The 25660-nt window shown below is 42.9% G+C and overlaps 1 protein-coding gene across 1 annotated transcript in view; it reads right to left on the reverse strand.

Annotated features, from left to right (window-relative positions):
* Positions 1 to 23222, reverse strand: part of LOC140407277 (uncharacterized) — a gene marked incomplete at both ends in the record, with an annotated part of 34001 nt that extends 10779 nt beyond the window's left edge. The window contains 9 exons of the mRNA XM_072494889.1: positions 1250 to 1456; positions 10239 to 10469; positions 12328 to 12549; positions 16152 to 16334; positions 17151 to 17384; positions 20683 to 20943; positions 21225 to 21485; positions 22506 to 22766; positions 22962 to 23222. Of these exons, the coding sequence (XP_072350990.1) occupies positions 1250 to 1456; positions 10239 to 10469; positions 12328 to 12549; positions 16152 to 16334; positions 17151 to 17384; positions 20683 to 20943; positions 21225 to 21485; positions 22506 to 22766; positions 22962 to 23222 (2121 nt within the window). The remainder of the gene's footprint in view (positions 1 to 1249; positions 1457 to 10238; positions 10470 to 12327; positions 12550 to 16151; positions 16335 to 17150; positions 17385 to 20682; positions 20944 to 21224; positions 21486 to 22505; positions 22767 to 22961) is intronic.
* Positions 23223 to 25660: the final 2438 nt, after the last annotated feature.

The raw sequence follows: 25660 nt of genomic DNA on the forward strand, positions 1-25660 counted from the left end.
AGTCCCCCTAAATTTGCTGCAACTCTGACTCTGGCTTTTTAATGCACCACTCCCCACTATCAATGGCACTGGCCCTTCAGCTGTCTCAGCCCCACACTTTTGAAGTCCATCCTTAAATCCTCCCGTCCTTAAAACCTCCCTCCAAGACTAAGCTTTTGGTCACCTCAAGTACTGAATGCTTTAGATTAGTCCTCATTATTCCCTGTTCACCAGAGTGTCATGAGAAGTAATTTCAAAGACATTTTTAGCGGTAACTTGTATTTGGTAATACAAGGAGTGTTGTTTGGAACAGGGCTCCAAAAGCAAGAAAAACAATTTCTGCACTAAATCATTTGAATATGAAGAAAGCATAACATGGTTCTCAACAGAACTATTGTTTTATGTGACGTGAAATGGAGTAATGATTTCATGTTGGTGAAAAGCTGCTATTCCAATGATTATGTGGCATTTTATACATCAATTGTTGCCACAAGTATCACTATAACTAAACTCTTTTGATTGAAAGTAATTCCAGAGAGTCATACCGATTTGACTTGGAAGTAATTATTTAAATTATGATCATGCTCTGAAGCTAGATTCAATTTATACAAAATTAACTTCCAGACTTACACAAGTGATCTAAAGAATGTTGATGAGAATGATGAAGTAGAATTGTAGGTTAAACAATTTTCAAAATTTGCCTATTACACAAGTTTAAGACAATGGAAAATCATGTCCCAGAGCAGCTAGTACCCTTAATACTAAAATAGTTTTAATTCACCTGGAGGAGTTGAGGTCGGGTAGGTCTGGGGTGTGGCAGAGAATGCAATTTTCATGAGCTGTAGATAGCAAATGAAGAATTGAAACTAGTTGCACATTTCTGTTAAGTGTTGCTTTGGTGCTTTTTCCTTCCAATTGTGACATAAATGTAGCCCTGAACTTGCAACACGAATGTGCATGTAAACTTTGATGTAAGGTGAAAATCAAATATCTGTACAAGTGTACATTTTAGACAACATTCATAACTGAAATTTTGGGGCATGGAAGTTGGAACATAATTACAATTCTCTTTTATCCACATGTCATTGTAGTATCTACCTGATACACATGCCGTCTTTAGAAGGAATGTTGAACTTGAATCAAGGCAATTGTAAGAGTTTGTTGCAGTATAAATTAGGGGCAGAAATGACTGGAATAAATCATTGGAAACATTACGGCTGATTCCAACATGGAAATTTCAAGTACATTAACACCGTAGCAATAAACATACCTGAGCTGCTTTCCATTGAAGCTGACATTGTTGATCTAGCGTTTGATTTTCATTTTCAATTATCTTCAAAATATTTGTGCAGGACAGATTGGAAATTCTTTCCATAAGACACTTTCGGGCTTTTGCCCTGGAAAGTAATCCATTCTGTGAGCTGGTCAAGAAGTTTGGATATTTTGACTTCAATTTCAACAAATTCTGATGGACATTCTAAATGAGAAAAATAACATTCAATAAGGATGAAAAATTCAATGAACATTAGACTATCAAAATAGTTAGATTAGCTACTGTTGGCGCTGAACTACTGGTGTCCGGGGGGATGGGCATTTTCAGTTAGTTCAAATAGCTGGACAGCTGGGGTTCGTAATGGTGTAACACCGTGGGTTCAATTCCTGTACTGGCTGAGGCTATCTCGCCTTCTCTCACCCTTGTCCCTTACATGAGGTGTGGTGACCCTCAAGTTTAACCACCAGGCAGCTCTCTCTCCTTCAAAGAGAAGAGCAGCCCATGGTCCTCTGGGACTATTGCAACTTTCTCTAGTGTCTGAATTGATGAGCTTTAACCCTAGTATAGTAGATACATAATCAACTTGCAGGATCCTTTAATATGGTTCAATTTTCAAAATTTCGGGATGGTGAATTTAAAAAAAAAAAAAAAAAAAACCTCCTCAAAACAAGGGAAAAAATACTTCTCATTATTAAATAAAAGTTGGAGATATAAGTGATTGGCTTCTGTAGTTTAAAGATGCACACTGAAGTGACTTGATTGTTACTGTGATGTGATTAACAAAACGGAAACGCTGCATATAATAGCCCAAATCTTCTGGTATTGGATCATTGGAGACTCATTGGAGCACTTCTTTCAGGCGAAGCAACATTTTACTTCCGTCGCCTTCAATTTGGTCAACTGTATCCACTACTCCCAATGCAGTCTCCTTTACATTGGGAAGACTAGGTGACCGTTTTGCTCAGCCACCAACCTTCCTGTTGTGCACCATTTCAACTCAGCATTTTGCTCTCATGTCTGTCCTTGGCCTGCTGCAATGCTCCAGTGAAATCCAACACAAACTGGAGGCGCAGCACCTCATTTTCCAGTTAGGCATGTTACAACCTCAAAGTTCAATGCTGAGTTCAACATTAGACTGTGACCTTCCTCCTCCATATTTACTTTTAATATTCCAAACATTTTTTTTGTTCCAATGCAAAAACCCTCCTTCACGTTGCCATCTGTCACTTGTTCGTTGCAATCTCCCACAGCTCCCACTAATCAATGTGACAGCCCCTCTAATAATAATAATAATCTTTATTAGTGTCACAAGTAGGCTTACATTAACACTGCAATGAAGTTACTGTGAAAACTCTAGTTGCTACACTACAGCGCCTGTTCGGGTACACGGAGGGAGAATTCAGAATGTTCAATTCACCTAACAAGCACGTCTTTCGTGACTTGTGGGAGAACGTGCAGACTCTGCACAGTCACTCAAACCGGGAATTTCCCAGGTTCCCAGTGCTGTGAAACAACAGTGCTAACCACTGTGCTAAAGTGCCACCCTCTTATATATAAAGCACATTTTTAAATCTTTAGTTCTGAAAAAGGTTCATGCAGACTTGAAATGTTAACTCAAGGTCCTTCCCTTCACAGGTTAGACAGATGTTAGGTGTCTAAGATGTTAGGTGTTTAAGGCGAGTGGCTAGGATTTGAGTGTGCGTTTGGTTGGGGGAGCGGTCACACCTTGGTGGCTTTACAATAGTTACCTAGAAGTTAGAAGAGGTTTTAATTCTAACTTTTTCTAAGTAACTATTGGTGTAACCCTGTCAGAACCATCCGAAGTTTACGATTTAAAATCGCATTTTTGGATGGTTCAATAGCTGCATAAACCCTTACTTGTGAAATTCCGAGGAGGATTCCCCAGCACATCTTTGGGGTACTCCTACAATCTGGCACTGGGTCCTGTATATCTAAGGATAGTAATCGATTTTCCCGCCGCAGATGAGCCATTCAACCTTCACATAGCCTTTCTTGTGACAAGAAGCATGTCGGTCCCATCGAACTAAACCTGTGCTCTGAACCTTCATTAACCTGAGAAAGACCTGAGTTTCCACCAGCATCATCCCTCTAAGGAAACAAATTATGTTCCATATCGGCCACTATAGCCTTTTTCATGGCAAATTCTGCACTAGCCTGGCCCACTCTCTAACTCCATTCTTTTGCTGTAGACCTCTGGCACCAACTTTTAAGTGTTGAATATAGCAATTTTGCTTCCTTGTAATCACGAATGCTCTGTTGAAAGAGACAAGTACACCCACAAAGCATTCCCCACCATAATGCTTTGTAAGAGGATATCCACTGGTTTTTTTCCAGCTAATTTAGAAATGACAATTTTCTCATAGGGCATAAAGTGCATCTCCACTCTTTTCTAGGTACGAAGTGAACATTCTTCACCAAATCAAAATTAAGGGCAGTTCTTTAGCCTACTTTGCTGTACCAATTCAAGTTCGCAAACTCAGAACTCTCGTTTCATTGAGGTTTTTATTTCTTTCTCATTCCTCTGTTGAGAATGTCTCTTCAAGTTAATCTTGCATGATTCTATTTATTTGTCAATTCTGGCCAGTTGTATTTGGTCACTAGCGGAGCCAGCTGCTCCTTCCTGGAACCCAGATGCCAAGCCAATTCTTAAAGGATTCTATTCTCCTAGCTCCTGATCGAGCATTAATCTCCAAGTACCCTGTTCTGCTACAGCCTATAAATCGTCTTTTCTCAACTGTTAAGTCAGAGTCCTCTCTTTCAACAAAGGCTGATTCCCCAATACAATACAGAAAAAGCAAACATGACATTATGTTTATTTAAATGCTGGAAAGCTCCAGGGAGCCTCGGATCCAGCCTCTGGGATCAATCCCAAAATGGAGCTCCCAATTTTGTTAATGTCCCTGTGGGGGAAATGGAAACCAAAAATAACCAAACCAAATAACGCCCAAATAAAGCAATTATGAACAGGATTTCATTTTTTGTAATTTTTGCTACGAATCAGAGCCAGCTCAAATTTAAACATGAATAGGCAAATTATATACAACACATGAAAGGGTCGATGCAACAAAGATGTCCTTCAATTCCATTGATTCAGCCCTCAGGCTGCTTTCACCAGCAGGCATATTCCATCAGTGGTCCCTGGATATGGTTAGCACCATTGGGTGCAAACCAAGCCTTTTGCTTCCTTCTCCGCACACAAATTCTACGTTCCTTCTTCTGTCTCTGCATTTGTGCACCGATTGCCTTCACCGTCCAACTCTCCAGCTCCTAGTTCTCCTTTTGTCTGGCCACAGAGCTGCTGTCCTAACTTCCTTCCTGTTGGCACTGCTTCCAGGTCACTCAGTCATGACCAGTGTATATTATCCAAGAAAATTTAAATCCATTCCTTTACAGTTGATGCAAACTCAAAAGTTCTTTTCAAACATTATTATTATTATTTTTTTTTTTTTTAAAAACTGAAATGGGCATTTTATTTTTCAATTTGCACAAATATGGACATAAGCACGAAAAGATAGCTTCTTGCAGATATCAAATTAGATGAAAACTGACGGGAGGATCAAATTTCAGAAATCAGATTCACATTTGACCCAGATAGGTGGTTGACAGTTCAATGCAGGGAAGTATTACTTTAGGAAAATCGTGAATGGAAATTTACCAGGGATATTAAGTCAGGCATTCAGGAGTGGAGAAGCAAAGAGATCTAGGGGATACGAAGATTAAAGACAGAAGTGTTGCTGGAAAGGGCCAAAATAAAAATGAATTAGAAGTCAGGAAGCGATGTGGAATACGTAGATGACATTGTTGAGGTCAGTTAGAATACCACATTCAAAACCAGACATTCCTTCGAGTATTGGAAGCATGGAAAGAGTATAGCAAGGATGTATTGCTATGTCCCCAGGAATTAGATGAAAGCTGGTTTGAAATATGCTGACACTTCTTTGTATTGGAACAAAGAAGGAACAAATTTTTAAATTTGAAAAGATTCTAAAAACAAATCAGTGAAAACGTGCTTCCACTAGCTGACAAATCATAAGAGGACTTCAAGTCAATTATTCAAATGAATGCGGAAAGTTGGAAGAATTTGTTTCACAAAGCATAACTAAAGAATGGAATGAATTAGCAGAAGTACCCATTGAGACAGATAATTATCTACAAGGTAACTGATTAAGTGGCGGTGGTACAGTGGTTTATCAATGCTGCCTCACAGCGCCAGGGACCCAGGTTCAATTCAAACCTGGGTGACTGTGTGGCGTTTGTACATTCTCCCAGTGTCTGTGTGGGTTTCTTCTGGGTGCTCTGGTTTCCCCCACACAGTCCAAAGATGTGCAGGTTAGGTGGATTGGCTTTGCTAAATTGTCCCTTAGCGTCCAAAAGGTTAGGTGGAGTTACAGGGACAGGGTGGGTGCATGGGCATTGGTGGGGTTTTCCTTTGGCTAGACAGCTGGTTCGTGATGCAGAACAAGGCCAGCAGCGTGCGTTCAATTCCCGTACCAGTTGAGGTTATTCATGAAGGTCCACCTTCTCAACCTTGCCCCTTATACGAGGTGTGGTGATGCTCAGGTTAAACCACCACCAGTTAGTTTTCCCCCTCAAATGGGAAAGCGCCCTATGGCCATCTGGGACTATGGCAACTTTACCTTTCACACAGTTTAAGTAGCTAAACGGTGTTTTATGCCATTTGAGCACGTCTGCACTTTTTTCTATGCTTCGGCCAATAACCAAAAGTATCCCAATATACCTTCTTTGCTGCATGATCAACTCCTTCAGGGATCTGTAGACGTGACCACTGGAAATAGTCTTCCAATTACCAAAACATCTATTATCCTTTGCTTCTGCCAGAGCCAATTTTGGCTCAAACTTGCCACTTTCTCTTGGACCCCATGGCTTTTTCTTTTGACCACACTTGTCAAAAGCTTTCTTTCCATAGTTATCCTCTTGTTCTACATGTATTCATTTCAGAGCTTACACTTTTACAAAATCACATCTCAGCTTAGTAAAATTTGCCTTCCCCAGCTTTTACTCTTGATCCACCTTTGTCCTTATGGAGACAATGAATGCTGAATCTAAAGGAATTACGGTCACTGCCACCAAGATGTTCTCTCTCACTGACACCATTTATACTTGCCCAGCTTCATTTTCTAAAATGAAGCCCAGGACTAGTTGAGCTCAGTGTAATCGCTAAAAAAGTTCCGAATATATATTTTAAGAATTCTGCATCCTCTGCTGTAACTGTTACACTGATTTTATCTCAGTAGTTGAAATTCACAACACTACTACCCTATTGTTTCTGCATTTCTCTAAGGGGCTGGTTTAGCACAGGACTAAATCGCTGGCTTTTAAAGCAGACCCAGGCAGGCCAGCAGCACTGTCCAATTCCCGTACCAGCCTCTCCGAACAGACGCTGGAATGTGATGACTAGGGGCTTTTCACAGTAACTTCATTTGAAACCTAATTGTGACAATAAGTGATTTCCATTTCATTTTCATTTCTTAGTAATTTGATGAAATGTATCTCCCTTACTTTTTGGGTATATATATTCCCAGCAATGTGATTGCTCTTTTCTTCCATTCAACCCACAAGGTCTCATTTGATAAAAGCAAATTACTGCGGATGCTGGAATCTGAAACCAAAAAGAAAATGCTGGAAAATCTCAGCAGGTCTGGCAGCATCTGTAGGGAGAGAAAAGAGCTAACGTTTCGAGTCCAATGACTCTTTGTCAAAGCTAATAGACAGAGAAAGTGGGAAAAATTTATACTATGGAGTGAGAATGAAAGATGAGTCATAGCCACCGAAACCCAGGGAAACGGGGCGTGAATGGCCACAGAAACTAAGGGGAAAGAATACTAATGGCAGTCCCCAGAGAGAACAAAGATGTGAAAGGCCAAACAGCAGAGAAACTGACATCAGAGGGTAAACTCTGACAGATGTAGATGTGGGGGGAGGGAAAGGGGGAAGCAAAGTGGAGAAAAGGTAAGGAAAGGTGGATAAGATGGTGAGGGGAGGGGTTTAATGTATATTAAGAAAGAAAGAAATGGTAAAAGAGAGTTAAAATGAAATGGGATGAAAACAAATGGGTTGAACTGGGGTGGAGCTAATCATCTGAAGTTGTTGAATTAGTGGTTGAGACCGAAAGGCCTCGTCTTAATTTTTCTGCCCCCCTCACCCATTCCCACCTCTCTCCTTCCGAACTTTCTGCTCTTCACTCCGTCAGGTCTAGCCCCGACTTTGTCATCAAACCTGCCGACAAAGGGGGTGCTGTTGGCGGCTGGCGCACTGACCTCTACCTCGCAGAGGCCAAGCGCCAACTCTCAGATACTTCCCCTCACCTCCCCCTGGACCATGACCAGACCACTGAACATCAAGCCATTATCTCCAACACCGTTAGCGACCACATTTCCTCCCGATGCCTTCCAACCTCAGTCTCCCACCCCGGACAGCCTGCTTTTACCTACTTCCCAAAATCCACAAAAAGGACTGTCCCGGCAAGCCCATTGTGTCAGCATGCTCTTGCCCCACCAAACTTATTTCCTCTTATCTCGACTCCATCCTCACTCCTCTGGTCCATTCCCTCCCCATCTACATCCAGGATTCCTCTGATGCACTGCGTCATATTGACAGCTTTCAGTTCGCGGGCCCTAACCGCATTCTATTCACCATGGATGTACAATCTCTCTACACCTCCATACCACACCAGGATGGCCCGAGAGCTCTGCGTTTCTTTCTCGAAAAGAGGCCCGGACAATTCCCATCCACCACCAGTCTCCTCCGCCTGGCTGAACTCGTTCCATCTCTCAACAACTTCTCCTTTAATTCATCCCACTTTCTCCAAATCAAAGGTGTAGCAATGGGTACCTGCATGGGTCCTAGCTACGCTTTCCTTTTTATGAGGTATGTGGAACATTCCTTGTTCCAGGCCTACCCGGGTACCCTCCCACAACTCCTTTACAGATACATTGATGACAATTTTGGTGCCGCTTCATGCCCTCGTCCAGACCTGGAAAGATTCATCAACTTCGTTTCCAGTTTCCACCGCTCCATCACTTTCATCTGGTCCATCTCAGACACTTCCCTTCCTTGATCTTTCTGTCTCCATCTCCAGCAATAGACTATCTACTAATATCCACTACAAGCCCACTGACTCCCACAGCTACCTGGACTACAGCTCTTCGCACCCTGCAAGGACTCCATCCCTTTCTCTCAACTCCTTCGCCTCCGTCGCATTTGTTCCGATGATGCCACTTTCCAAAATGGTGGTTCGAAAATGTGTTCCTTCTTCCTCAACCGTGATTTCCCACCTACAGTTGTTGACAGGGCCCTCAACAATGTGCGGTTCCTTTCCCGCGCCACTCCCCTCCCTCCCAGAACAGGGATAAAGTCCCTCTCGTTCTCACATTTCATCCCAGCAGCCTCCGTATGCAAAGCATAATCCTCCGCCATTTTCACCAGCTCCAGCGTGATGCCACCACCAAACACATCTTCCCTTCACTCCCTCTGTCAGCATTCTGCAGAGACCGTTCCCTCCGGGATAATCTAATCCACTCCTCCACCATACTCAGTACCTCTCCCATCACCCATGGCACCTTCCCATGCAATCGCAGAAGGTGTAACACCTGCCCCTTTACCTCTTCCATGCTTAACATCCCAGGCCCAAAACACACAATTCCAGGCTAAGCAGCGTTTCACTTGCATCTCTTCCAATTTGGTCTATTGCATTCGCTGCTCCAAATGTGGTCTCCTCTATATTGGAGAGACCAAACGCAGACTGGGTGATCGCCTTGGTGAGCATCTCCGGTCTGTACGCATTCAGGATCCTGACCTTCCCATTGCTTGCCAGTTTAACAAAAGACCCTGCTCCCATGCCCATATGTATTTGGCCTGCTGCAATGTTCCAGTGAAGCTCAACGCAAACTGGGGGAACAACATCTCATCTTCCGGTTAGGAACGCTACAGCTTTCCTATCTCAACATTGAATTCAACAACTTCAGATGATTAGCTCCACCCCACCTCGACCCATTTATTTTCATCCCATTTCATTTTAACTGTCTTTTACCATTTCTTTCTTTCTTAATATAGTTTAACCCACCACCCCTCCCCTCCCCCCACCATCTTATCCACCTTTCCTTACCCTTTCTCCACTTTGCTTCCCCCTTCCCCTCCCCCCACATCTACATCGGTCAGTTCACCCTCTGATGTCAGTTTCTCTGCTGTTTGGCCTTTCACATCTTTTCTCTCTGGGGACTGCCATTAGCATTCTTTCTCCTTGGTTTCTGTGGCCATTAGCACCCAGTTCCCCTGGGTTTCTGTGGCTATGACTCATCTTTTATTGTCACTCCACGGTATAAATATTTCCCACTTTCTCTGTCTGTTAGCTTTGACAAAGAGTCATTGGACTCGAGACATTGGCTCTTCTCGCCCTACAGATGCTGCCAGACCTGCTGAGATTTTCCAGCATTTTCTTTTTCGGTCTCAATTGATAATGCTTCTAGACTATCTTACCTCGTCAAAGCTGTGATTATTTCCCCAACCAATACTGCCACCCTAACTTTTTATTCCCCCTTCTATCCGGTCTGAAAACCATTTCTTCAGCCATGGATTCATCTGCATTCCCCTCCTATTTCAGTACTGACCAATAAGTAACAGTAATCTGGAAATGACCACCGTTGAGATCCTGCTTTCCTAGCATACTTTCTTACCTACCTCCCCAAGTCTTCCTGCAGAACCTCAACTGCTTTCTACCTAGATCTTTATTATGGACCATTCTTCCATATGATTCACACTCGCTCTCTATCTCCCCCCACTTCCAGAATATTCTGGGAAGCAACATACCATTATAGGGTCAGGTTTGCAGCCACATGAATCATTTTTGTGTAAAATTCAGTTAAATAGTCAAAGCTGGAACACGGTCTTGGGATGATAATGTTCTTGTCCCCTGATCATTAACTATTCGGAAGGAAATGATACAAACCTGCAAGTGGTGTTCTTTATTTGCAATTAAAGTTGAAATTCTTCTTATTTCAGCATTCTTCTCGTCCGATATCAATTCCAGTTCAGCTGGATCAGATACTTGCTTCTTCAGAATCTGCAACTGCAAGCGCAATTCTTCACTCCTCTTTTTCTCTTCGGCTAGGTTTGCGTCACATGCACGATTACGCTCCTGAAACTGCGCCTCACGACGAGGTACAGCGTTCAGCATTCTCTGTTGCATAAACATGAAAAAAGGCATAGCCGTGAAAATGAATAGGATGGAGCTGAAACCTAGCATTCACCTACTGAAATACTTTTGCACCTTAGAATAAGTCAGATTAGACCCTTTTATTTCTTGCTTTTCTCAAGCTTTCCATTTTGATTAAGCTTTTGATTAAGCTACAATACAATAAAAAATCTGCTAACACCAATGAATACACTTGATACCACAGAATTGTTTTCCACGGCAATTATATATGGATTGAAGGTAGGATAATAAACTTCAGCTTGCTGCAAATAGGCAAGTGGTCAGGTCACCCAAACAAGCAACCAACTGCTAGGCTGCAAACCGCCCAAGCCATTGTGACTTTAGAGCCACGGTACGGTGCAAATCTTAATTCAAATGCAGTTGTTTTGTTGCAGGTGATCTCTGAAACCACTCTGCAATATTAATGATCAGAAGTTGGATTAAAGCAAAGGGCAGAGACAACAGGATAACTGCACGCAAGGGATATTTTAAACAATAGAAGGAACATAATACCAGCCCCATTATATTTGATAGGATCTCCATTATTATTGAAGTAAATTCTACATGGAACATTGTTGTAAAATATGAAGACTTTGCAGAATTCTTTCCAACAAATTAACTACTCTGCTGTTCAATTTGAATCTGTCACACACTCTAAAATTATACTTTATCAGCTATGCAGAGTCCAAGCATTTATCTAACTTAATACAGAGGGATCAATTTAAAAGCAATAGAATTTACAGTGCAGAAGGGGGCCATTTGGCCCATCGAGTCTGCACCGGCTCTTGGAAAGAGCACCCTACCCAAGGTCAACACCTCCACCCTATCCCCAGAACCCAGAAACCTCACACAACACTAAGGGCAATTTTGGACACTAAGGGCAATTTAGCATGGCCAATTCACCTAACCTGCACATCTTTGGACTGTGGGAGAAAACCGGAGCACCCGGAGAAAACCCACGCACACACGGGGAGAATGTGCAGACTCCGCACAGACAGTGACCCAAGCCGGGAATCGAACCTGGGACCCTGGAGCTGTGAAGCAATGGTGTTAACCACAATGCTACCGTGCTGCCAATCTTCACAATATATTTCAATCTATGGGATTACCCTTTACCAGTTCATCTTTATTTGAACAACCACTGCGGCAGCAAATACCAATGAAGTTTCACCACATTTAAATTCAGAAACAACTAAAGTTAAAAATTTATAAAATGAAATCACTTTCCCCTACTAAACAACTAGATTACAAAAAACATCAAATTTAGATCGCAATAGAAATTTACTGGAAACACTCAGCATCTGTGGGAGAGGAAAGTAGAGTTCACGTTACAGATCCAGAAACACAAATTCTGACAAAAGTTGCTAAGACTTGAAACATAAACCCACCCCACCTCTCTCTACATTATGCTACATGATCTGCTCAGTGTTTTTGATTTTATTTCAGTCTTCCATCTGCAGTATTTTATTTTTCAAATTTAGACCATAATGCAGACAGTAGATCACAGAATTCCTACAGTGCAGAAGGAGCCATTCAGCCCATCAGGTCTTCACCGACCCTCTGAAAGAGCACCCGATCTAGGCCCACCCCCCCACTATCCCCGTAATCTAACCTGTACATCCCTGGACACTAAGGGGCGATGTACCTGCACATCTTCGGACTGTGGGAGGAAACTGGAGGAAACCCACACAGACAAGGGGAGAAAGTATAAACTCCAGTCACCCAAGGCTGGAATTGAACCCGGGTCCCTGGCTTTGTGAGGCAGCAGTGCTAACCACTATGCCATCATTTATAAATTTACTAAGAAAAGTATTGTCATTACAAATTCTATTGCATGTAGTACCTTATAGTCACTTCTCCACAACACAAGATTTTCATATAGTTGCTGATTCTCTTTCTGTAGCTTCCCAATGCCTGTTGATTCAGTTGATCCTTCAGGCACTTCAGAACAAAATCTGATCAGTAGTTCTTTCCATGCTTCCGCCTCTATTAACAACTCCTGGTCAGTTTTAGAAAGGCTGATCTGGTATTCATTTTTCAATTGAAATAAACTCTGAATTGCGTTCTGAATAATAAATACATGCAGTCAAAATGAGGGGTAATGAAACAAACATTAGCCAGGTCGATTGACCAAATAAATCATTTCCCCAATTGGCACAAAGGAATATAAATTACGCACCAGCTCCAATACTGCTAGCAGTCAGCAGTCATCACATAGCAAGGACAAACTTCAGTTGCAGCACATAGATTGCTAATATGTGACACTGCAATTCTATTTACTAGGTTTGTGTAATTTTGTTTAGTCACTGTTGAGATAAGTTTAAATTTATATAAGAGTCTGCAATTCAATTCTGGAAGTGACACTTCAAAACAGGACATATTTTCAAACTCTGAAACAGGGCAAAGCTTGTACTGGCCTTAAAGGTGCATTAAATTTCCAAGCAAAGCCTATCTATTTTTGAAAGATTAACAATCTAATCCAACATTAATACAGGAAAAAAATATTTGCCCTCTAGTTTGTTCCTCTATTCTGATGCTAATTTTTGGCTACCAAAGTCTTTTTTTTTTTTATATAAATGTTTTTTTAATTCTCCTCCTTTTTCACATTTTCTCCCACATTTACATCCATCAACAATAAACAATAATCAGCAAGATATGTCAGTCCCCATAATAACAACGATCCCATCTACCCACCAACCCCCAAACCTCAACCCGCATGTTTACATAAACAAATGACAAAAACAAATCAGGGATTACCCGTAGTCACCCTTAATCTCACACAGCTCTTCTCTCCCCACCCCCCCCCCCCCCCCCCAAGGTCTCCAGCCCCCCAACCAACGCCATCCAACCTCTAAGAGAGTACCGTACATGATACCCCAAAGTTGTACCCCCCCCACCAAATCTCCAGCTCCTCCCGTCCAATGCCTCTTGTAAAACTCCTCCTCCCAACCTCGGTTCCCTCCCCCAACCTCGGTTCCCTCCCAACTTTCCATCCCGGCTAGACCACTCGGACCCAGTTCAGTCAGGCTCCGATGGCCACAGCCCCTCCCCCCACCTCACTCCCGTTCACTGGCTGGCTTAAACCAGCCAGCGTGGAGGCCCCCGCCCGGGTCCCTTTCCCCCTTGCCCGGCCCTAGGAAAGCCCAAAGATCCCCTTTTAGCAGACAAACCCCGCATATCCATCTACACCCCAAAGAGCCCTCCTTTCGAGTAAAAGTCCCGTCCCTTCCCTTGTCCAAATATATGCAACATTGGCTCCTTTAGCCTCTATATACCCACGCGCAGTGATACAAAAAAAAGAGAAGAAAATACAGTCATGAGGTTACTTCGGCACATGACCAATCCTCAATTTGTCAGTTCTGCCACAGTCCTTCTGCCTTCGCAAACTCCTCCACTGCTTCCGCCGTTCCAAAATAAAAGTCCCCGAGCTTGTAAGTCACCCTCAGCTTTGCTGGATATACAATGCCGCACTGCACCGTGCCAATGTACAGTGCCCTCTTCACCCGGTTGAAGGCAGCCCGCCTCCTCGCCAGCTCCACCGTAAAGTCCTGGTATACACGTATACCAGCTCCAGCCCACTGCACCACCCGCTTCTGCTTAGCCCAGCTCAGGACCTTCTCCTTCACACTGTATCTATGGAAGCACAGAGTCACTGCCCTTGGCGGCTCACTCGCCTTTGGTGCAGGCCTCCACGACCGATGAGCCCGATCCAGTTCATATTGGGAGGGGTCCTCCCCCCTCCCCCAGTAGTTTTGCCAGCATCGCGGCAAAATACTCAGTCGGCTTCGGTCCTTCAACTCCTTCGGGCAGCCCCACGACCCTCAAATTCTGTCGCCTGGATCTGTTTTCCAGATCTTCCATTTTTCCTTGCAGATTCTTGTTCGTGTCCATCACCTTCCGCATCTCCTTCCCCATCGAGGCAAGTTGATCACCGTGCTGCAATACCGTCTCCTCCACTTCCTTCAGCGCCTCCCCTTGCTCTCGCACCTCCGCCACTGCGCTCGCCACCGCCGTCTGCACCGGGGAAACCGCCTCCTCCACCAGCACATTCAAAACCTCCCTCATCTCCTTCCTCACCATCTCCATACATTTCTCAATCTGCACCAACTGCTTTTGGAATTCCGCAGCCATCACCTTAGTTAGTTCTTCAGCCGTAAGCACTGCGGCCTCCCCTGGTGCTCCACACTCCATTTCCTTTGTTGACCCCGCGGTGACCTTTCCCCTCTCCAACGGACTTTCAGCCGCTTTTTTCCCGGCCGTTTTTGGGGTGATTTTCGACATCCTTCTTCTCCTTGCGCTATCTCCAGACTTTTACTTCCGTCGCTGGCCCTAGGACCGGGCGGTACTCCGCGAAAATGCCGTTCCCGAACGGGAGCCCTCCAATGTGCGGCTGCCTCCCGCCGCCGTCATCGGAAATACCTTGGCTACCAAAGTCGATGGAGGACTTTGTCCAAATGGCCGTGCTTCACATATAATCTCAGACTGGGTGTACTCAAGCTACTCACCGATGGGAAAGGAATGTGACAGCTGAGTCAGACCTATCATAATGACTGCCTTTGCTCCCTTTACATCAAGGATCACTAAATAGCAATCAGAGGCAGTAAACATATCCAGCCAATTGTTCATTTTAGTTTGGAAACTGCCCATCTTAAAATGGTGGATTAAAATTGGTACTCTCCAGGTTTAGTTCTTTATGACTATTTTTTTTAAAAACTGGGAACCATCAAACTGCCATTTTCCATGATGCTCAAAAAATTGTAATATGCCAAACGAAGAGAGATGTTTTGCTGCAATTTAATACCACTGTCTTAGTCCTGCAGTATCCCAGTACAAGAAAACAAATTTACTGACTTGGCCTGTCTCATTAATGATAACAAGGGGAGATCTTTAGCAAAACAAGCATATTGAAAATCTTACACAGGACACAACACTGCCTTTGCAAGTGCATTGTGAGCTAATGGAAAAAGAAAGACATGGAGAAAGGTTTTATAGAAATTAGGATATATAGACATGCATTTGCAAGGTTTAATTTTCCAGATATTTAAACGGTGCTAATAGATCATATTTTGAAAGGTTGAGAACTATTAAATTGGAACATACTGTACCATAACTGAAATCATGGAGTATACTAGATGCTGTAACAAAGTACTAATGCTTTGAACTTTATTCTTTCATGGGATGTGGACATTGCTAGCAATGCCAGCATTAGTTGCCCATCCTTAAATCTTCCTGGATTTGGTAAGCCATTTCATGACTATATAATACCCTTCCATGGCATCTAACACATAGCAGTTTCAGCCTCCACTTTTGGAAGAGATCCCGAAGAGACTGTTGTCAAGGGAGACACTTTGTTAACATGGTGGATATTGAATTGAACTCAATGGGGAATGCTTCTTGCTTTTTATATGAAACAATTTGGTGATGTTGATGGATGACAATGAGGAAATCTATTTCTTCAAGATTTGCAATAACAAGACAGTCTCCAGGGTAAATTGCATCAAATCTTCCAGAAAGTGTCTAAACAAAAGAAAAGCTGGCAACTACCTCGATTCCACCAGATAGGATTCTAAATAATCTAACTTCCTTCCTCACTTTGTTAATCTTCAATACATCAATAACACGAGTTACAATTGAAATTGCTAGTAGAATATACTGTATCAAACATACCTGCAACAGTAAATCTTTCTCCTGCAGATGATTACAAAGCTTATTAATTTCAGCTTCAACAGGATCAGTTTCTGAATTAGTGGGTACAATTTGAGCTCTCTCTTTATTCAAAGTAATAATTTGTTCCTCTAATGTTGTGACAGATTCTTTAAGTTCTTTGTTCTTTCTTTCCTCCATCTTAAGCTGTTGATAATTATTCAAGAATAAAATCCTGATTAAAGACAAATCCTTTGCATATATACCTTGATTAATAAGGGGATCAGGGGTTATGGGGAGAAGGCAGGAGAATGGGGATGAGAAACACATCAGTCATGATTGAATGTGGAGCAGAATCAATGGGCCGAATGGCCTAATTCTACTCCAATACTTATGGTCTTATACCCAAGGATTTCAGAAATAGTTTTAATAATAATCTTTATTAGTGTCACAAGTAAGCTTACATTAACACTGCAATGAAGTTATGGTGAAAATCTCCTAGTCGCCACAATATGGCACCTGTTAGGGTACACGGAGGGAGAATTCAGAATGTCCAATTCACCCAACAAGCACGTCTTTCGGGACTCATGGGAGGAAACCCACACAGACACAGGGAGAATGTGCAGACTCCGCACAGACTCAAGCCTGGAATCGAACCCATGCCCCTGGCGCTGTGAAGCAACAATGCTAACCACTGTGCTGCCGATTGTATTTGGTGCATCTGCTGTAAATTCACAAATTGGTGATTAAGAGCAGCGATCAGACCCCCTGCAGTAATAAAATGACGAGTACATAGTGTCCGAATATGGAGGGGGAAACAATAAATAGAAGAATTGGGCAAGCAAAGAAGCAAATTAACATTTTTGGAAAAGCAATAATGGTTTCATTCCCAGCACTACAGTAATCACCCTCATCTCAAAACAAACGGTTTGTGGGTTACAGCAAATTAAATTTAAGAGCATTTTCAAATTTTAACTTCTACAGAATTTAAAGTACCCAAGAGTTCAAAACCCCAATACTCACCATGTCAGCCTTTTCACAGAGAACTTTCTGGGTTTTTTCCATTTGCAATTTCAGCTGCTCTTTCTCCATCAATATAGATATTTTCTCTTTCTCCAGTTGATCACTAGATACTCTCTGCAAGAGTTCCATTTCCTGCACCTTGGACACGTGAGCTTTCAGTTCCTCCCTCAATTGTTTGATCTCAGATAGCAGCCGGTCACGGTGATTTCTAACGCTGTTAAACTCATCTGTCCACTTAAGCAACAATTGGAAAGATTCCACAAGGTTACACACAAAATTCTGCAACATTATAAATGCTGAAATATTATTCCAATTTCTATGAGATTTGATTAACGTCCTCACTGAATGAGGAAGTATGGCCCTATTTCAGGTTCCCACATGCTACATTCTGAACTAGGACCAGGAAAAAGCTGCTAAATCTGACACCCGATGTTTTCAATATCCTAGTGAAATTAGTAAAGTTGTGACTGCATTCCTAAAATAGTGACTAAGTGAACCATAGGTTCCCACAGGAATCACTTCTAAAGCCAGTCAGGTTTCTTCAGAGATTTGCTGCCCGTAAAAAACAAAATATTTTGTAGCAGAGAACACGAGTATCATGAAAAAAAAAAGACATGTAAAAGCTTTTCCACTTGTACTCATGAGGACATCACAGAATACCAAATGAAAAGGGAACAACAATTTATACTTCATGAGAGGAGTGTGTTGATTGGTTGGCAAGCAGACTGATTGGTAGATGCGTTACCATGGAAAATGGACCAGTTAACTAATGATTGAGTTAACTGTCAAGTTTTGTTTAAATTCAAACCAAGCAGGTTGACTTTGACTGATCACGGCATTGCCTTGGGGAATGAGCCAGAGAACGGCTGTCTCCTATTTTGTTTGCGTACATGTTGTCTGCAAATAGAACTCTGTATTAATATATATTGCTCCTAGCACATGCAAGTGCTCATGGCCACAACTGATAATCTTAATATTGGGGTTGGTCACTCGACCCTTCAAGTCTGTTCTGCTATTCAAAGAGATCGTGGCTGATCTGATTGCAACCTTAACTCACATTCCCACCTACCTCTGATAACCTTTCACCCTCTTGCTCATCAAGAATCTATTTACTGCTGCCGTACAAATATTCCAAGACTATGCTTCCATCGCCTTTTGAGGAAGAGTTCCAAAGATTCACAACCCTTTAAAAAAAAAGATTTCTCTTAATCCGTCTTAAATGGGCGACCCCTTACTTTTGAAATGAAAAATGAAATGAAAATCGCTTATTGTCACAAGTAGGCTTCAAATGAAGTTACTGTGAAAAGCCCCTAGTCTTTAAACAGTGACTCCTAGTTCTAGACTCTCCCACAAGAGGAAACATCTCGCCACATTCACCCGGTCAAGACCCCTCAGGACCTTGTATGTAGCAATCAAATCGGCTCTTACTTTTCTAAACTCCAGCAGATACAGACCTAACCTGTCCCAACATTTCCTCAAAAGACAACTCCCTCATTCCAGATATCAGCGTAACTCTTAGAACATTCAGGATTGTTTGTTTAGAAAATATGTCCAATTATCGAATCACATCTAATTTAGACATCACACTTTGAATTTTGCAAACATGAGCTGGTTAGTTCATTCCCCAGGGCAATGCTTTGACCAGTGAATCTGCTTGGTTTGAATTTAAACAGTCATTAGTTAACTGGTGAAGTTCCCATGCCAATATATGTACCAGAGTCCACTTGCCAAACAATCAACACTCTCTTCTCACGAGTATAAATTGTTGTTCCCTTGATATTTGGTATTCTTGCAAACGTCTTGATGAGCACAAGATGAAAAGCGTCAATATGTCGCTTTCTCAGCGATATTTAAATATGCACCATACACGTACAGTACCACAGTTCGAGCTGGGCAACATACAAAGTATAAAAGAAATACAGTGCATGATATTTAAAATTACAGCAAAAGCTAGACCCTGACAAAATCCTGGCAACAAGGTTTGTGCTTCAAAATAATCAACACACCTAGCCAAGTTGTTCCAGTGCAACTACAACACTGGCATCTCCAATACAATCAGCTCTGTTTGGACTGATGTGGCAAATAATTTGGGCAAAACACAAGCCTCAGGCAACGATTATCTCCGGAATAAGTAAAAAATCTTAAAATGTCTTCATGACATTCACAGGATATTACCATCACAAAATCTCGATCAACACCACCCTGGGGGTTACCACTGACCAGAAACTTAAATGGTTAGTCATATAAGCACTGTGAATAGAAGAGGCTGGGAATTATGAGGCAAGTAACTCCTATTGTGTTGCCAAAATTTGTCCTCTTCAGTTCCAGAGTTGAAGTGACACTTACTACCGTAGATATCAAGCCTGTGGCATCAAAAAGCACTAGCAAAATTGAAGTCAATAGGAATCAGGAGAAAAACTCTCCACTGCTGGGAATCAACCTTAGCACAAAGAAAGATGGTTGTGTTGTTGGGAGGCCAAACATCTCAGCCCCAGCGCATTGTTGCCAGAGTCCTCAAGGGTAGTGCCCTAGGCCCAACCATCTTCAGCTGCTTCATCTGTGACATTGCCTGCATCACAAGGTTAGAGCCAGAATGTATGCTGATAAATGCACAGAGTTCAGTACCATTTGTGACTCCTCTGATCCGAAGCAGTCCATGTCCCCGTCTACATGCAGTAAAACCTGGACAACATTTAGGCTTAGGCAGAGTAAGTGACAAGTAATAATCATGCCACATAATTGTCAGGCAAAACCATCTCCAACCAGAGAGAATATAACCATCACCCCATTCAATTGCATTCCCATCACCGAATTCCCTGCCACCAATATCCTGTTTTTTACCATTGACCAGAAATCCGACTGGACCAGCCATATAAATATTGTTGCTACAAGAGCAAGTCAGTGACAGGGAATTCTGTGGCAAGTTACTTACCTCCTGACTCCCCAACTACAAGGCACCAGAAGTGTAATGGAATAGTCACCGCTTGCCTGGATGAGTGTGATTCGAACATTCAAAGCCTAGATTCCAACCAGAACAAAACAATCTAATTGATTGACACCACATTCACCACCTCAACCATTCACTCTCTCCATGACCAGCATAGTGGTAGCAATGTGCATCATATAAAAGATGCACTTCGGCAACACACCACTCCCTCCTTCAACAGTATCTTCAAAGCGTGCGACATATACCACAGAGATCTATATCACACAAAAGGACAAAGGCAGCAAACGCATGGAAATAGCTGGAAGTTCCTCTCCAAGCCAAACAACCTTGAAACGAAATCATCGCCGGTTCCTTCACTGTCGCTGGACCATAATCCTGTGACTCCTGAATAGCACTGTGGGTGTTCTCACACCTGATGGAATGCAGCTGTTCAAAGTGGCAGCACAGCACCTCACAAGGGCAATTAGGAATGGACATCAAATGTTGGCTTAGCCAACAATGTTCTCATCCCACGAAAAGAATAAAGATGTTCCAATTTTGTGACTACAACAAAAAAGTACAACAGTTATATGATCTGTTTCTCACCATTTTAGTAGTTTCTTGCAGGGTGCTCTTCATTTTATCTCTCTGAACTTCAGCACTCTCCAGGATTGCCTGAAGATTTTCATTCTCCTTTACTATGGTTGACTTTTCATCCTCCAGTTCCTGGAGTTTTTGGTTGAATTTGTTTGCCTGAATTTCTGCTTTCTGTTCATTAGAAACACGAGCTTTCAACTCTTCAATCTCACTGAGCAGCACATCACGCTGAGACATCACAAGGTGCATTTCCTTAGCTCGCTCTTGCATCTATTGGAAACAGTAAAAGTTACAAATGAAACCATACTGCTAATGTTTGCCACAGTAATAATGAGAATAATAATAATCGCGTATTGTCACAAGTAGGCTTCAAGAAAGTTACAATGAAAAGCCCCTAGTCGCCCTGTTCGGGGAGGTAAGTTTTACCTCCATATTTTCAGATCATGTACATAACATACAGCTGCAAAATTGGCTAATAGATTTATTGAATGAACAAGGTCCCTTCATCATTAAAATTATTTTTCATTCATAGATCTAACTTTAGAACTCACTGCAGTCGTGTTTTCTTGTCGGGTATTCATCAGTTCATTATTCTGAGATTTGACAATCTCCAATTGCTCCTGGAGAGTCTCCTTCTCCTTGGCTATGGTTAATTTTTGATCCTCTAGTTGCTGGAGTCGTTGGTTGAATTTCTTTTCTAGGAGCTCGGTGTTCAGCTCTTTGGTAACACGAGTTTTCAGCTCATCAATCTCACCGAGGAGCACATCACGCTGAGATACCACATGGTGGAGCTTCTCACTTTGTTCTTGCATCTAATAAAGACAAAAAAAATCATAAACATAATCATATTGTCGGATGCATGCCATCATGACTTCCTCCACATTTGTGTGAGGCTATCCTGCACTTGGAAGATACGGAGTGCAGCGAACCCAGCTAATAAATTGAAGTGAAAATATAGTAAATTTGCCAGAGTCCCAGATGACCCTTTGAAGGGGGGGTGGGGGCACTAAATGGCGGTGATTTAACCTGAGGATCGCCACATCTCAGGTGGGGGGGCAAGGTTGAGAAGGTGGACCTTCATGATTAACCTCAGCCGGTATGGGAATTGAACCCACACTGTTGGCCTCACCCATGAACCAGCCACCCAGCCAACTGAGCTAAACCTGTCCGAGTGACAATACAAGGACTGTAACATGAAAAACTATTCGACCAGAGGTGCTCGTCAGCTAGACTTGCTTTTCCACATTTAGGATCGGAAATGCTTTTCCAACAAAGGTGTTGGATTGTGTGCCAATAATGGCAGAGCAAGGTCAATGGGGTTCTGACACGTTAACAACAGGCCAAAGTCCTTATCTCCTTCCATCAACAGGATTTCAGCGTTGAAAAGCAGACAAAGGTCTGAAAAGTAGGGCGACTTGGGGGGATTAATTTTCGTCAAATTAGGTGTAGAATATGAACAAAATTCAATTAAAGCAAAAATTAGATTAAACAAACTCTGTCAACAACAATTATCAAGTCATGAAAAGGGATTTTGCACAGCTAATTATTGAAAATCTGTTTGGCTAGCTTGATAGGGAACTAATACACAAAAGCAGCAACTTCATTAAAGTCATGGCAAGATTAAGTGCCAAATGCCATTTTGCAAAGCTGAAGGTAATACAGTGTAAATGAGCCAACAACATTGCAATTCACGGGATATCTCATCCTCACCAAAAAATTGCTGAACAATTTCTGCATAACAGGCCACATACAACATTCAGATGACATCATCATTCCAGCAAAAATTGGCCCACCATATTTATCCTTCCAGTTAATAGAAAACATTTTCTCACCATCATAGTGTTTTCTTGCAGGGTGCTCTTCATTTCATCCCTCTGCACTTGAGCACTCTCCAGCATCGCCTGAAGATTTTCATTCTCCTTTATTCTGGTTGACTTTTCAGCCTCCAGTTGCTGGAGCCGCTGATGGAATTCCCTCGCCTGAATTTCTGCTTTCTGTTCATTGGAAACACAAGCTCTCAGCTCTTCAATCTCACTGAGCAGCACATCACGTTGAGACATCACAACGTTCATTTCCTTAACTTGTTCTTCCTTCTAATACAAACATTGAAAATTACAAGTTAAACCCTATTGCTAAATTATAAAGTCATCCTGCATATTTTCTGTAGATTATCTTATACACAGCAGGAGACATATCGCTCTGAATCTTGCTAACACATTTATTGGAATCTCCAAGGTCCCCATCAGGGCAAAATTACATTTCCTCCATAGTTCTAACTCTGAACTCACTGCCTCAGTGTTTTCTTGTTGGGTATTCATCAGTTCATTGTTCTGAGATTTGACATTCTCCAGTTGCTCTATTAGATTCTCCTTCTCCTTCACTATGGTTAATTTTTCATCCTCCAGTTGCTGGAGTCTTTGGTGGAATTCCTCTTTTAGGAGCTCAGTGCTCAGCTCTTTGGTAACACGAGTCTTCAGCTCATCAACCTCACCGAGTAGCACATCACGCTGAGATACCACATGGTGGAGTTTCGCACTTTGCTCTTGCATCTAATAAAACATTAAAAATTATAGATGTAACCACGTTGCCAGATGCAACCCTGGTTTGTTTTCCTCCACATTTTCTCGAGGCTAACCAGCATGCAAGATACACACAACAAATCTGGTTTTTATAACCGCTGACAATACAAGAATTGTAACATGCCAAACTGTTGCACCAGATTTACTCAATAGCTGGACTTGCTAACACATATTTAGGTTTTAAAATGCTTTGCCACAGAAGTTGGATTATGAGCCAATAATGGCACACAAGGGCAACTGGGGTTCTTTTTTTTATATGTTTATTCAAATTTTTCCAACAAAATTTTTAACAAACCCCCCCCGCCCAATAGCAAAAAGAAAGAAACACAAACACAACAGTCAAAAATTATACAAAACTTATACATTGTGTTTCCCCCATATACAGTAACACCCCCATATGACATTCAAAGTCACCCTAAGGGAAGCCCCACCCCCACCCCACCCCCCCAGGGTTGCTGCCGCTGACCTCCTCCTAACGCTCCGCGAGATAGTCTAGGAACGGTTGTCACCGCCTGAAGAACCCTTGCACAGACCCTCGTAAGACAAATTATATCCTCTCCAGCTTAATGAACCCTGCCATGTCATTTATCCAGGCTTCCACACTAGGGGGCTTCGTGTCCTTCCATAATAGCTAGATCCTCCGCCGGGCTATCAGGGACACAAAGGCCAGGATACCGGCCTCTTTCGCCTCCTGCACTCCCGGCTCGTCCGTTACCCCAAATAGTGCCAACGCCCAACTCGGCTTGACTTTCACCACCTTGGACATAGTTCTCCCAGTGAGCCAGAGAAGACAGAGCCAGGAGTGAGACACAGCTAAGAGTGAGTTTGGGAATTTGAATCTAGGTGGGAATTCGAAGCTGGGTGGGGAGGAAGTGCTTTTTATCCCTGGTAAGTGACTGGTAAGTAGCGTTTCTGTTTTTCTGTTTCTTTTCATTGGTATATTTATTTATTTTTTCGTTGTTTTTTTTGTTGAAATTGTAGTTGTTGAAGTTAACCGAAGGTTTAAGACATGGCAGGAGATCTCAGACCCGTGTCATGCTCCTCGTGTGCGATGTGGGAGCTCAGGGACACGTCCACTGTCCCTGGCTCCTTCACGTGCAAGAAGTGTGTCCAGTTGCAGCTCCTGTTAGACCGCTTGACGGCTCTGGAGCTGCGGATGGACTCACTTTGGAGCATCCACGATGCGGAGGACGTCGTGGATAGCACGTTTAGCGAGTCGGTCACACCGCAGGTGAAAGGTACTGAGGGAGATAGAAAATGGGTGACCAAAAGACAGAGCAAGAGTAGGAAGGCAGTGCAGGTGTCCTCTGCGGTCATCTCCCTGCAAAACAGATAAACCGCTTTGGATACTGTTGAGGGAGATGGCTCACCAGGGGAAGGCAACAGCAGCCAGGTTCATGGCACCGTGGCTGGCTCTGCTGCGCAGCTGGGCAGGAAGAAGAATGGCAGGGCTATAGTGATAGGGGACTCAATTGTAAGGGGAATAGACAGGCGGTTCTGCGGACGCAATAGAGACTCCAGGATGGTATGTTGCCTCCCTGGTGCAAGGGTCAAGGATGTCTCGGAGCGGCTGCAGGACATTCTTGGGGTGGGGGGGGGTGAACAGCCAGCTGTCGTGGTGCACATAGGCACCAACGATATAGGTAAAAAAACGGGATGAGGTCCTACAAGCTGGATTTAGGGAGCTAGGAGTTAAACTAAAAAGTAAGACCTCAAAGGTAGTAATCTCAGGATTGCTACCAGTGCCACGAGCTAGTCAGAGTAGGAATGTCAGGATAGATAGGACGAATGCGTGGCTCGAGAGATGGTGCAAGAGGGAGGGATTCAAATTCCTGGGACATTGGAACCGGTTCTGGGGGAGGTGGGACCAGTACAAACCGGACGGTCTGCACCTGGGCAGGACTGGAACCAATGTCCTTGGGGGGGGGGGGGGGGGGGGTTGCTAGATCTGTTGGGGAGAGTTTAAACTAATGTGGCAGGGGGATGGGAACCGATGCAGGAAGTTGGAAGGTAGTAAAACAGGGACAGAAATAAAAAGCAGTAAGGGGGAAAGTGTAAGGCAGAGAAGCCATAGTCAAAAATCAAAAAGGGCGACAGTACAAGGTACAGTGACTGAGGGGAGCCCAGTGAATAGGACCAGGAATACTAAAAGAAATAAAACGGGAAGTGAAAACATTAATGGTAAGCGACGCGGCAGGTTGTTACATGAAGATATGGGTTCAACAACAAGGAAAATTAGGAGAAAGGTTAAGAGGAAATATAACTTAGGAGAGGTTACTGATTGAGGTGTTAAGATTCAGAACAGAGGTAAAAAAGCCAACATAAGTGTACTTTACCTGAATGCTCGTAGTATTCGGAATAAGGTAAATGAGTTGATGGCGCAAATCATTGTGAATGACAATGATTTA

This window comes from Scyliorhinus torazame, unplaced genomic scaffold (genome assembly GCF_047496885.1).
Source record: "Scyliorhinus torazame isolate Kashiwa2021f unplaced genomic scaffold, sScyTor2.1 scaffold_1422, whole genome shotgun sequence".
Taxonomy (NCBI): Eukaryota; Metazoa; Chordata; class Chondrichthyes; order Carcharhiniformes; family Scyliorhinidae; genus Scyliorhinus; species Scyliorhinus torazame.